Below are 13,427 nucleotides of genomic sequence, written 5' to 3'. Positions count from 1 at the left end.
TTAAGGCGCTCTTAGAGCGGTGCCTGTGCGAAAGTAGTGATTCATATTGAATTTGAATCGCTGGAGATTAAATCCATTTGAAAAAACGTTCTCGAGAAGTTCATTCCACATTAACGCAGTTCTCCAAATAAGAGAGTTATCAAACAGTGAAGTTCGAGGGGTACTGAGTTGAACCTCAAAACGATGAGCAGCCATTAGAGACAATATGGTTGTTCTGATGGCCTACAATTAGAAATTCAAGAAAAACTCTTACTTACCCTGAGTTATTTTATTACTTTTTATTATATTTGATGTATTTATGCGAGTCAAATTTTGGCAGGTATAAAAAAATCGATGAAATCTGCTAATCATGTAACGACATCACGACAGATTCTGGTGTTTAATTTAGAAAATCTGGGTTTTTGAAGAGTACTATGTATATCAGAGAAAATTCAAAGAAGCCGCATATATGTTGTCCAAAAACGTATTTAGCCAAGTTAGCGCAGAGATACGCAACATATGGAAATCTATAATCAAGCGGAAAACGGACAACTCTTGCCAAACGGCCAGCTCCCGCTAAAACCGATGAAGCGGAGAGAGAAAATAGGGGATACGTGAAAGCACTCGAATGACCTATAAATACTCAGCTCTCGGAGGAATAAGTCCAGTCATCACCTGAATACGATTTTGGATACTAACAATCGAAACGTCGTGAAGTAACTTGGCTTGAAATCTTTCAATTTCAATTCTCATTTCTTGTTAATTGTTCAATTTTCAATTGTTGCTTTCATTGTAATTTCAGTTTTTTTTGCTTGATATAATTGTTATTTTTTTAGGCTAATCTTTTTAATTCAATTGAGTGTTTCAGGGATTTCAAATCATTAGACAATGGAATTCCGAACTAATGAAATGCATATCATCTGAGATATTGAAATTAGATATTCATTATTTGGCTTCGCTTGCAATGATAAACTGATGAAATAATAATACTTCATTCATTCATTCACAAATTTTTTCAAATTTCTTCATCTATGATTTGAGATGGAAAAAGCGACGAATAATGGAAAAGTCATTATCTACTTCATGAAATACTCACATGTCTAGTCACACCGCCTCCATTGCATTGCGAATGGTCTCGTCCGTTATTTAGAGGCACAGCCTCAGAGTCGGATCCGCTCCTATTTTTTTTCCTCTTCAAACTTGGCTTGGATGCCAACTTCCAAGAACATTTTCTTTGTATTTTGTTTCTGTCTTGGATCTGTCTGTTTCCATTTTGATTTGGCATGGGTGTGATCTTTTCGGAAAAAGTCATCGTTTTGGAGCCGATCCTCTCGTTATGTGTCACTAATTTTCCAGCGAAAAGATCTGGTGGTTCTTCAGGAGTTAGTTCAAAGTGTCGAAAACTGAGAGGCGGAGGAGAGAGAGTAGGAGGTTTGAGCAAGCTTAGACTCTGGAACAAAAATTCAATTGTAGCTTTAATTTAAATGAATATTTTTCTGATTGATTCGGCCGTTACTTGAATGGCCGAATGAAGATTCATAGCGACTTCATAAATTACACCTAACGATTTGATCCCCACAAACTTTATTTAAAGAAATATATCACGACATTTTTCGCTAACACAGTATCTTTTTCGCAGTGAATTAGGTACTATAATTTCATTGTTACCTTGATATTTATATACCCTTCGTAATCACAATTGAGAATACCTACTTAGGTACTGACTAGATCAAATTACCCAAAACACCTACATCTTTTATATACCTTTTATGGGGAATGTTCCTCCTGACGAAAATCAAGTAGTTTTCATAAAAGAGCTCTAAAACAACGCATTTTAAACTTATCATTTCAACCTTTTTCTTCAAAGGATTATTTCAATACTTAAAAAGGACAATGAATCTGTTACCTGTATGAAACAAACAAAGATGACATATTTCAGAGGCGTGCTGTTCTGTTCACTTATGTTCCGAGTTCCGAGACATTCTGTGATATATGACATTTTGTGCACCTAACCTATCTTCCTCTATATAAATAAATAACAAAACAATTCTTGTTTATGTGGCTTGTGGAGGTGGTATTGAAGTATACTTTATATTTTGCCTTAATTCTTGATTTATGATAATAATTTTTCTTTTTTAAAGTAGAATATCTAGGTACGTATAAAATATTTTAACTTGATATAGGCGCTGTTGCCAATATGTGAATTAGAAACAAATCCCTTTAAAAATTAAAACCCAACATTTGAAACATCAATTTGAATACTTTTCGAAGTGAATTTGAGAAACTCATGAATTAAACTCAACTTTATTTTGTTCAAACTTGCATTTGCTGTAATAACCCAAATTGTGGAACATTCCCCATTATGATTACCTGAAGCATAATACATAATACTTTATCGGTTATTATTAAAACAAGTTTAATAATGGTGATTTATTTGAATCTTGTTGGTCATTCATTAGAATGTTTGAATTTTCAGGTTTATCAATTTCCATTGATTCCAAATGATTAAACTTTAAACCTTTATTTTCAGTTTCAAAATCTTCGTTGAAGATACGATTTTCTTCTAAAAGATTATTTGAATATGTTAAACTTGTTTTCTTAGCTCATATGATGTTCATGGATACGATTCCTAAATGTTCTGTCGGTTTGACTAATATAGGGTCCGCGATCTAACGTTTTTTTTCAACTAGTGCTTATTTCGTGAATGATAACACTTAGCTCATGTTTGCTTTGACAGATAATTAGTTTTATCCTTCCGCTGAACGAATATGGTTGTGTATACGCTTGCACAATGCTGGGAAATATTGCGACATTACTTTGAAAATAATGGTAATGTTTCAGAATGTGTGCAAAAATTGTGTGCACCGTCGTTCTCAACAATTGAACTTTCGGAAACATCATTGAGACAAATTTTGCATAAAGACCTTGGTATGACGCCATACAAAGTCCAATTGGTTCAGGAGTTGAAGCCAACTGACCATCCAATGCGTTTTCGCTTCGCTAAGTGGGCCTGCGATCGACTTACAGAAGATGCAGATTTTGCAAAATAAATCATCTCTTCAGATGAAGCTCATTTTGATCTTGGCGGGTATGTAAACAAGCAAAATTGTCGCATTTGGGGCACAGAAAACCCGCACGCATACATTGAAAAGCAAAGGCACCTAAAACGAGTCACTGTTTGGTGCGGATTTTGGTCCAGAGGCATAATTGGGCTATTTTCTTCGAAAATGAGCAAGGAGTGGCCGTTACAGTCAATGGCGATCGTTATCGGGCCATGTTGAACGAATTTTTGTTCACAAAAATTGAAGAGGAGGATATTGGCAACATTTGGTTTCAACAGGACGGCGCTACGTGCCACACAGCCGAAGCTACACTCGATGTTTTGCGCCCTGTTTTTGAAGATCGCATTATCAGCCGTAGAGCTGATGTCGTTTGCCCACCTCGGAGCTGCGATTTGACACCGTTGGACTATTATTTGTAGGGTGCCGTCAAAAATAAGTGTTACGCCGACAAGCCAGAGACAATTGACGCTTTAAAGGACATTACGACAGAGTCTGATGTTTAATTTAGAAAATCTGGGTTTTTGAAGAGTAATATGTATATCAGAGAAAATTCAAAGAAGCCGCATATAAGCTGTCCAAAATCGTATTTAGCCAAGTTAGCGTAGAGATACGCAACATATGGAAATCTATAATCAAGCGGAAAACGGACAACTCTTGCCAAACGGCCAGCTCCCGCTAAAACCGATGAAGCGGAGAGAGAAAATAGGGGATAGGTGAAAGCACTCGAATGACCTATAAATACTCAGCTCTCGGAGGAATAAGTCCAGTCATAAGTCCAGAAATAAGTCCATCCGAATACGATTTTGGATACTAACAATCGAAACGTCGTGAAGTAACTTGGCTTGAAATCTTTCAATTTCAATTTTCATTTCTTGTTAATTGTTCAATTTTCAATTGTTGCTTTCATTATAATTTCAGTATTTTTTGCTTAATATAATTGTTATTTTTTTAAGCTAATCTTTATAATTCAATTGAGTGTTTCAGGGATTTCAAATCATTAGACAATGGAATTCCGAACTAATGAAATGCATATCATGTTGAACGAATTTTTGTTCACAAAAATTAAAGAGGAGGATATTGGCAACATTTGGTTTCAACAGGACGGCGCTACGTGCCACACAGCCGAAGCTACACTCGATGTTTTGCGCCCTGTTTTTGAAGATCGCATTATCAGCTGCAGAGCTGATGTCGTTTGCCCACCTCGGAGCTGCGATTTGACACCGTTGGACTATTATTTGTAGGGTGCCGTCAAAGATAAGTGTTACGCCGACAAGCCAGAGACAATTGACGCTTTAAAGGACAATATTCGTGAAATACAGCTGCACACAATCGAAAATGTGCTTAAAAATTGGACCGATCGTGTAGCCTACTGCATGGCCAGCCGAGGCAGCCATTTGAATGAAATTATTTTCCATTATTAACCGGAAGGATTGTACTCTCAAATAAAAAAAATTTGAGGAAATATTCAGTAGTTTTTTTTATAGCATTAAAAAAAGTTATTTGACGGACCCTATATATACCTTAGGACAGGTTTCCCACTTTAGTTAATCGAATTTGGATGTTTTGCCTCTATTATCAAATAAATATTATAGAATTCAATTTTCAAAAAATTCGACGTCATCTAATGATAACAATTACCTATCATATTTTGGAATCATCTTGTAACTTTGAGAGGGCATTTGCATTTGTATCTCAAAAAAGGATAATATTTAACAATGTGTCATACTCATTCAACTACAACATGTAAACGTTCATTCAAGAATCTCCAAATACTAACTCTTCTATGTTTATATTTTCTTGAACTGATTATGTACATAAAAAGAAATCAAAAAGAACTAATGAGGAACTAGGACACTCACATGTATAATACTTGGAATAAAGAAAGACTTCGACAACCCTACCCAAGGTTGTCAATCTGAAAATTCACCAAAGCGTATTGGTATCAAATGTTACAACGAAATAAGAGATTTAATAGATGTGAATCTGAATGAAATTCTATTCAAAAATAAATTGACAAATTTTCTTCCTGAAAAAGTATTAAGAACTTTATATTTCCTGATACCTTATTATTGTGAAACTATCAAACACTATCTTAACAATTTATTTGTAGATTACCTTCTTTTTTCGACTAGTCTGATAAGTTTTATGCACATGTATATGTATTATTATCATTATTATTATTATGATTTTTGGAGTCCTTAGTGGAATGATGCCATCTCAAGATCATGCCGACTTGGCGCACAAAGACAGAAATCTTGGCCGGACAAATGCAGAAAGCTGTCATTCTTGGCTCATTTTATCTCCTTAGGGCACAAGATTCTTGGATCCAATGGTAATTTACCACGTGGGGAGATGGAACCTGCCAGCCAATTTGAAATCCACGGAGATCATGTATTGGACCCCATGCATTGAATGAGCCACTGCATGGAGTCTCCTTTTAAAACATTGAAGACATTGACTCATCAAAGCACCCAATCTTCGATCTTCTTTTTACTGAGGTCAAGTGTGCTGGAGTTGGAAACTGAGGGTTCATCATAGCCTGCCAGGATGATGTTTATAACACCGCATTCGCGTGATGGGAATAGAGATTCCAGACACAAGGTTTAGAGCATGCTGTAGAGCGCGTGAGAACCGAATGCACTTGCTGTCAGCATGCCCAGCATATGCGGTCTTAGCCCATATCCATCAACATAACGTGGCCGTTATGGTATTCACGGTACTGACGAGACACCAGTGTTTCCCTACGTTCCGGTAGATATTGAATTTGTTATGGAGAATGAAAAGTGCCGAATTTATTGGAATAATTCAATCCGCAGCCCCATGCTCATTCAATCTAATAAGCCAGATGTAATTCTTCTGGATCAATAGAGGAAGACGATATTCGTAGTGGAGTTTTCAGCTCTGCGTGTGACGAATATCGTCCGGAAAGAAGAGGAAATACTTACCACCTTTTTCAACAGAAGCTATAACGATTATCGGCGATAAAGGAGCATTACTTTAACGACTTAATGAAATGGAACGAGACTTTCTGGAGCGATTGGTGTCGTAATAAAGACGTGTAATGAGACCGTTCCTTCGAGGACTCCAAAAGGGTTCGTTAATTCCGATAGGTCATGAAAGTTTGATAGCGAAGTTTTGTGAAACCCACAATGTGAATAAATGACCGATATCCCCTCGGGGTGATGCAAAACCCAGTTTTGCATCACCCCGGTTTCATGAACGATGGAACTTTTATTGTAGAAAACTTGGGAAACTAGTTTTATAGTGACACCGTTAAACACAGAATATTTCATTAGGGTGGATCATAATTTCGAGAAGGTTTATGATTCAACTTGAATGTGTGTTGAAGAAAACTTCTGAGATTACTACGTATTGAACTTCTTTCGAACTGTTTTTTTAATAAGAGGAACTTTTAATTGCTTTTTTAGTATCTAGATGGAATGCAGTTGGAAAATAATATTGTACATTTTGAGCCCACCATACCTCTCTTTTGGTTCTGGGAATTCTTTAAATATTTTAATACACTGTGTTTTAGGTCCCTGAAGATGCACTCGATTAGGTGCCAAATACGGTTCCACATAAGATCTGTTTTCTATGGAGCCTAAACTACCACAACGGATTCAATATCCTCCAGAGCGTAGGGCCACATCAGTGGTGTCTTGTTAATACCGTAAAAGTGCTGTAGGTGGTAATAAAGCTCTCTCAGGGTGACTGCGGTGTTGGAGTCACCATCCTGGCAGGCTATGATGCACCCCTCAGTTTTGGATTTCAGTCTAGTCGACCTGCGAAGGCACTCTGTTGAACCGAGGTCTTCAATGGTGTTGAAAAAGATTCCATGCATTCATTTTTTCTGGCGTTGCCGCAGTTGCTTGTTGCTGGACAAGTTCCAACACGGTGACAGCTGTTCTGAAGAGGAATCTTCCAATTCTTACTCCTTCATGGTCGCGGACTTTACAGGCTCCATCCAGTACCATTCTGTCATGTAGAGACTCCAAACTCAAAAGTCCATGGCCTCCCAGTTGTCAGGAGAAGTACAACTGTAGAACGGACGATTCAGGATGCAAACTCCTATGGAGGTGCATCATTGTTTGGATCTTTACGTCGAGTTGAAGAAGCTATTATTATTCTTATTATGTTTCCTGAAATTGACCTTGTCAGGCTCTGTCTCCGAATCCTCGACATATCTGAGAAGGCGTGCCAGCATTATCAACTAATGACCACCCCTCATACCGTGGGGTAAGAGAGTATTAAGTTCGAGAATTCTGAGCGAGTTCTTTTTATTACTTAACAAAACTGTACGACTCTCTGCCTGACGGATTCATAGAATTCACTGTTAGTAATTTTGAAAAAAAAATGGGAGCCGTACTTCAGGCGAGGTGATGATTTCCTTGATTACTTGATACACCAGGCCAAGTCTACGTCGATTCTGCATCATAAGTTTAATATATCTATCTATATTATTTCACTGATGTACTAATACTGTTTGAACTGATTGAACATTTCAATCTTCTCCTTGAAGATGATCACTTGGTGATTGAAACACGTGTCGAGGTGTTAAAAACAACGGTTTGGTGTTGGGATGAAGCTCCAGTAATATTCCCAGATAGTTGTGTTTGATTTTCCGTATATAAGTTGTCTTTCTGAGATGAGGTCCAGAGAACCTCGCGTTTTCATCATCTTTCCATATTTCTTATGTTTATTTGTGTCACGGATGAATGAAGACATTCATCATTATCATTATCATCATAAGTTGAATGTACCTATATTATTTCACTGATGTATTAATACTTTTTGAACTGATTGATCTGATGATGATCATTATCATCACTATCATTATCAATATCATAAGTGGGATAAATTGATGTAGAAAGAATATTAACATACCGTAGTCTTTTGTGTTATGGAATCAGCAGTGGATGGATGTCCAGGACTGCTTTCACTTCCAGAAAGGTTTTCGTTCATTATCGATGTGATATGATAACGAAATTCTGGAAAATCATCAAGGACCGTACTCGGAGAGTCTTGAGGAGTTGCTGCTGTGTGAGTAATCATTGGTGGGGATGGCTGAAATTGAGAGCAATATTAATGAACTGCAGATTTTTTTCACAGAAAACTGTAAGAAATCATTGACCTTTTGAGCATAGTCCAAGAACGAGTGAAGGCTATGTTTTTTACACCATTACGAGCAGTTTCACTGTCGAATTTCAATTTTAAATAAAATTTCACACAAAGAGTATGAATAAGATGATAATGTTCAATCACAAATATGTAGGGTCCTTCAGTCAAATATAATTTTGAGCACTTTTTAAGTGTATTTTGATAGTGCTTGTCATCCAGAAAACAAAAGGAAAAATTTCAAATCGGAAGCATTCATCGTAATACACGATTTCAAACCTGCGCGTTCATCGAAAGCTAGTATGACATCACAAGATATGTGCGACTGTCGGTTTAGCGTCTGAATCACGCTGTTGAGGTTTGAGATGTGATCAACCCAGGAAAGCCCAATCAAGCTTGCCATAAGTAATTATCTTATTTATAGTTAAAGAATATTTCAATAGAAATGAGAACTACGTTTTTTATTACATTCAATGATTGAAAGTATTCCTGTAGTTCAATTATTCAAGTTTGAGTTTTGTGCAGCGATGAGAAATAAAAATGTATGTTTGGATAATAAATATGAGTTTTGTTCACCCTGTTCATTATTATATATAAATGCATTCATTTCATAATTACTTTGAAACAAATATGAAGTTGTTTGGTGCATTTCAGGTCGAATAAGTACATAGCCTATATGTGCTATAAAATATTTTTTTGAGACGTCACGTCCTCTTTCGATAAACCTTTATTGAGGCTGTTTTCCGAAGTTGCATTCAAAAATATCTGGCTGTTGAGTAAGATGTTGTTTGGAAGCTTTTGGAATTATCTTCAATGTAGTGTTTGAATTTTAAAATTGCCTGACATTTTTATGAAAAATGATTTATCAAAATTTCAATTTTCATAGTTATTAATTCAGCTGATAACATTTTCAAACTGATTACCTCCAATATATGTATACACAAAAATTAATAGTTGATTCTGCACAATTCTTTGACACACATCTTTTAGACGCTGGTTGTGTTCTATATATTTCAGTTTTCAGGAATTCCTACAAAAGGAAATCGTCCGGAAAACCTGTTGATCGTGAGAATCATTTATTATTTCATCCTCTCTAAGGCCAGTGTTGTGGAAAATTTTCGTCTAAAAAGTGACTCACTCCAAAAACAATAGTAGAACCATCCTGTTTGAATAACAAATGACCTTTTTAGTTACTTTCGAATATTCAAACTAAATTACTCAAAAAATTCAATCTCTATTCCATTACAAATTTACACTGAACTTGTTGACACCAGAGTCCAAAAACAATGCATTCGTCCAGACAGCGCTGATTCGAACCACCATAAGTCTCATCAGTGGTTCTCGGCTGAACCATGAGAACTGTATTTTTACTCCACGAATAAGGCAAAAGAGTATAGTGGATTTGTTTTATATTTTCCACTGCAGCTTTCACTGAAAGACAACGAGTTGAAACCAGAGCCTCGTTTATCTTTGATTTTTCCTGGATGTAGTCTCCCTATTATTCTTCCAACAATGGCCAATAATGGCACTCTCAATGATGTTTCAAACTATGGTTCTTCACTGATATTAAAGTAACCAATGTTAGAACTTATTTTGAGGCAATATGCATCCAGTAAAAACTGTAGTGACAAGAATTAATCTTATTACAGATGAGGAATTGATTTTTGTTTCCCTCATTTCGTCGACAAAATAAGGTACCTATACTGAAGTTGCATCAAGAATTCAACATTTTACCTTATTAATTTTTTCTTATCTCACTATCCTCTTTCACTTTAAAATACTATTTTTCTGGATTGAGGAGAAAATTAATACTTACCTTCCTAATTGGTTGTTTCAACATTGATTCTTTCTGAATATTGCATTTTGGTTCTTTGCCAATGAAACAACATTCCTTTTTAGTATTTCTGTCTTTATTATCATAGTTCACTGTACCGAGAGTCGATCTGTGTCCATCGAAATCACTGAACTTCCACAATTCTTCTGCAGACTTCCAACAGTTCTTTTTGTCCTGTGTCAAAAAAGAAATCTTCATTAACAAACAAGGAGAATACAGTTCCGTCATTTTAGTAGTTATACTTTCCAGAGAGGTTCATGAATTTTGTTTCAATAGTAATAATTGTAAATGATTGTGTGTGTAAAATTTAGAAATAATCTACATTTGAGTATAATGGCCTTCTAAAATTTCATAATTAGTGATATACACTGTAATATATTATTTGAAAAATATACAAATTGTAGATAATTGCTATAGAAGTTTTTATAACTTCAGAACTGAATAAATAATCAATTGAAAGCAGGTATATTGATTTTTTTGTGACGGTATTGTTTTCAATAGTGATTATTTCCATTGGTCCTCTTTCCTTTATTAGTTTCTTGCCAATTTTTTACGGGTTTCCACATTTGCTTTTACTGACTTTATATATTATTTCAGTACGTTATTTTTCTTACTCCTCATTGATGTTTCTTTTATGTTCTTTTTATATCGTGCGGTAAAAGTCTACTACATTTTCATCATCCATATTATTTTAATCTATTAACTTAGTAATGATAAAATCGATTGTGGGGCGTCCAACTTATATTATTTCTTGATGACCAATGAATCAAAAAAGTTTCTCATTCAACAATGTGAGTTCATTAGGAAAAACAGAATCGAAAGCTGCAAAAAAAAATTTGATATCATTTAGTGCGAGAATACTTTTCAAGGGTTGCAACTGATACGTTGAAAATCATAAGTCATGAAGTGCTACAAAAATTATGTTGAAATGAAATGGTTTCAACTGGAGACAACGTAATATAAAACTAAATAATTGTTGAAATAGACAATATTTCAATAAGTACTGATGCTGTAACAGTGTTTCGGATATTTTCATTAATTTTAGGTGTACCTAATGTTCGGTCGTTCAGCAATAATTCGTTGACGTAAATTCTTGAAAACAACGTATAATGAAGCCAATATATGAATCAGACAAAAAATATTGCACAAATTCATACACCCATATGTAGTATTATATCAAATCTGGCAAAAGTTGAAGAAAAACTCAAAATATCATCACCCAAATACACACACAATATTATTCGTTATCTAACTATACTTTCTTTATCAATCCCTAAGATAGAAATACATAAACATTATGTAAAGAATTTTACACTGTTAGTGGAAGTATTCTTAAAAAATTGTATCGAATTGTTTCGAGAACAAATATGTGATTCACTAAAAATTATTTCAGTGATATAATTTAGAGAAAGAATCAAATAAAATTTTCAGCAAAACCAAATATTTCAATTATGGGGTTCCACAAGGGAGTATATTAGATACCGTTTCATTCGATATTCATTTAAATGATCAACAAAGTATTAATATTATCGAAATTCACAGTTTTGCTGATGACATGGTTATAACATGCAGCTCTTAAGAAATACTGAGGAAATATTTGAATTGAAGGGGTTATATTTTTTTAGGACTGATTAATTTTTGGGAAAGAAAGTTTTTGGCTTTCTACTACTCCATCTTGATACAAAAAAAGAAGGATGAGGAAGTCTTCCAAAGAAAGGAAGGAAGTAACTCTATACATGGATGTGTAGATCATGCAAAGAAGTAACTTTCAGACACAAACTGATAGAAAGTCCTCCTGAAACAGCTACTTTCATATAAACATTGAATTATACGAAAGAAAAAATCCTTTCGAAACAAATACTTCTATATGAACACTGAATTATACAGAAGATACTTTTCTCTACTCAGTTTGTATTTCAAACATTCATTGTGGAATAAAAATCAGATATCATTCACATGAGTTCTACTTTAAATGAATAGTAATAACTTGCACTTACATAGAACACTGCCATCCTCACTGGTATACACCGATGTTTCACCTTAAGACACTTGCCCTAAGGCTCTTCAGTAACAAATTGGATAACATTATAGAAAATACACACACTTCATTCATGAATTACGATTTTTTAATGTCACGGAATAAGCTTGATCTGCTTAATTATTAAATTAAGGATTAAATCAAATAGGTGAATGAATGTCATTACGATGTCATCGATGACATAAGCAGATCAAGCTTATTCGTGACATTAAAAAATCGTAATTCATGAATGAAGTGTGTGTATTTTCTATAATGTTATCCAATTTGGTACTGAAGAGCCTTAGGGCAAGTGTCTTAAGGCGAAACATCGGTGTATACCAGTGAGGATGGCAGTGTTCTATGTAAGTGCAATTTATTACCATTCATTTAAAGTAGAACTCATGTGAATGATATCTGATTTTTATTCCACAATGAATGTTTGAAATACAAACTGAGTAGAGAAAAGTATCTTCTGTATAATTCAGTGTTCATATAGAAGTATTTGTTTCGAAAGGATTTTTTCTTTCGTTTATATGAAAGTAGCTGTTTCAGGAGGACTTTCTTTCAGTTTGTGTCTGAAAGTTACTTCTTTGCATGATCTACACATCCATGTATAGAGTTACTTCCTTCCTTTCTTTGGAAGACTTCCTCATCCTTCTTTTTTGTATCAAGATGGAGTAATAGAACGCCAAAAACTTTCCCAAAAATGAGGAAATACATTTTAAAGTTATTTAAAAATGGTTTGATGATAATTTACTTAAGATGAGTTTTTTGAAAACGGAATAAATTCTCGGAAAACAAAGGTTTGGGCTGTCTACTTCTCTATCTCTATATAAAAAAAGGGAAATCTTCCAAAGAAAATAAGGAAGCAATCAATCACAAACAATTATTTATAAACAAAAATGTGTATATTATGCAAAGAAGTAACTTTCAGACTCAAACTGGTAGGAATTAATTTTTTTCTTAAATGTATCAAGATGAATACTCATCTCTTTAACATGTAGTAAATCAGATGAATTATAAAATCACAAGTTATGAGAATATATATTTTCGTGAAGAAAATTCAAGATAGTACCAATGGCTTCTACGGTTAATTTTTTACTCGATTCTGAAATTTCACCCTGTATCAATATATAACTTTATATGTATTAGATATCAAACTGTGTGTAAAGGAGAGATACATACGTACTAGAAAATAAATTTAAAAATAAAAACTCGAAATATTCATCTCTTCATACTAACTACACCGTAGGTTCTGGTAAATGTCTGCCGAACACCAACTACTTTCCTGGCTAATCCCGCCCAGGACATTTAATTAAATCCGACAGACATTAATCAGTGTAGGAAAAATCCGACCCAAACAGCAAAGTGCCTGGGCCTCGATTGAATTCTACGCTGCTCGACTTCATGTATGAAGTCG

General features: G+C 34.7%; 1 protein-coding gene across 4 annotated transcripts in view; it reads right to left on the bottom strand.

The window, feature by feature from the left end:
• LOC111504603 (voltage-dependent T-type calcium channel subunit alpha-1G) overlaps window positions 1-13,427 on the bottom strand; it is a 639,024-nt gene that overhangs the window by 44,341 nt on the left and 581,256 nt on the right. For all 4 annotated transcript variants that reach the window (XM_074179901.1, XM_074179899.1, XM_074179902.1 and 1 more), the window contains exons 16-18: window positions 9,973-10,164; window positions 7,926-8,105; window positions 1,076-1,429 (exon numbers count right to left, since the gene is read on the bottom strand). In XM_074179901.1, coding sequence (XP_074036002.1) covers window positions 1,076-1,429; window positions 7,926-8,105; window positions 9,973-10,164 — 726 coding nt within the window. The remainder of the gene's footprint in view (window positions 1-1,075; window positions 1,430-7,925; window positions 8,106-9,972; window positions 10,165-13,427) is intronic.

This window comes from Leptinotarsa decemlineata, unplaced genomic scaffold (assembly GCF_025532065.1).
Source record: "Leptinotarsa decemlineata unplaced genomic scaffold, Ldec_3_MD MMD2_tig00026282_RagTag_RagTag, whole genome shotgun sequence".
In the NCBI taxonomy this organism is placed as follows: Eukaryota; Metazoa; Arthropoda; class Insecta; order Coleoptera; family Chrysomelidae; genus Leptinotarsa; species Leptinotarsa decemlineata.
This window is presented reverse-complemented; position numbering and strand designations above follow the sequence as displayed.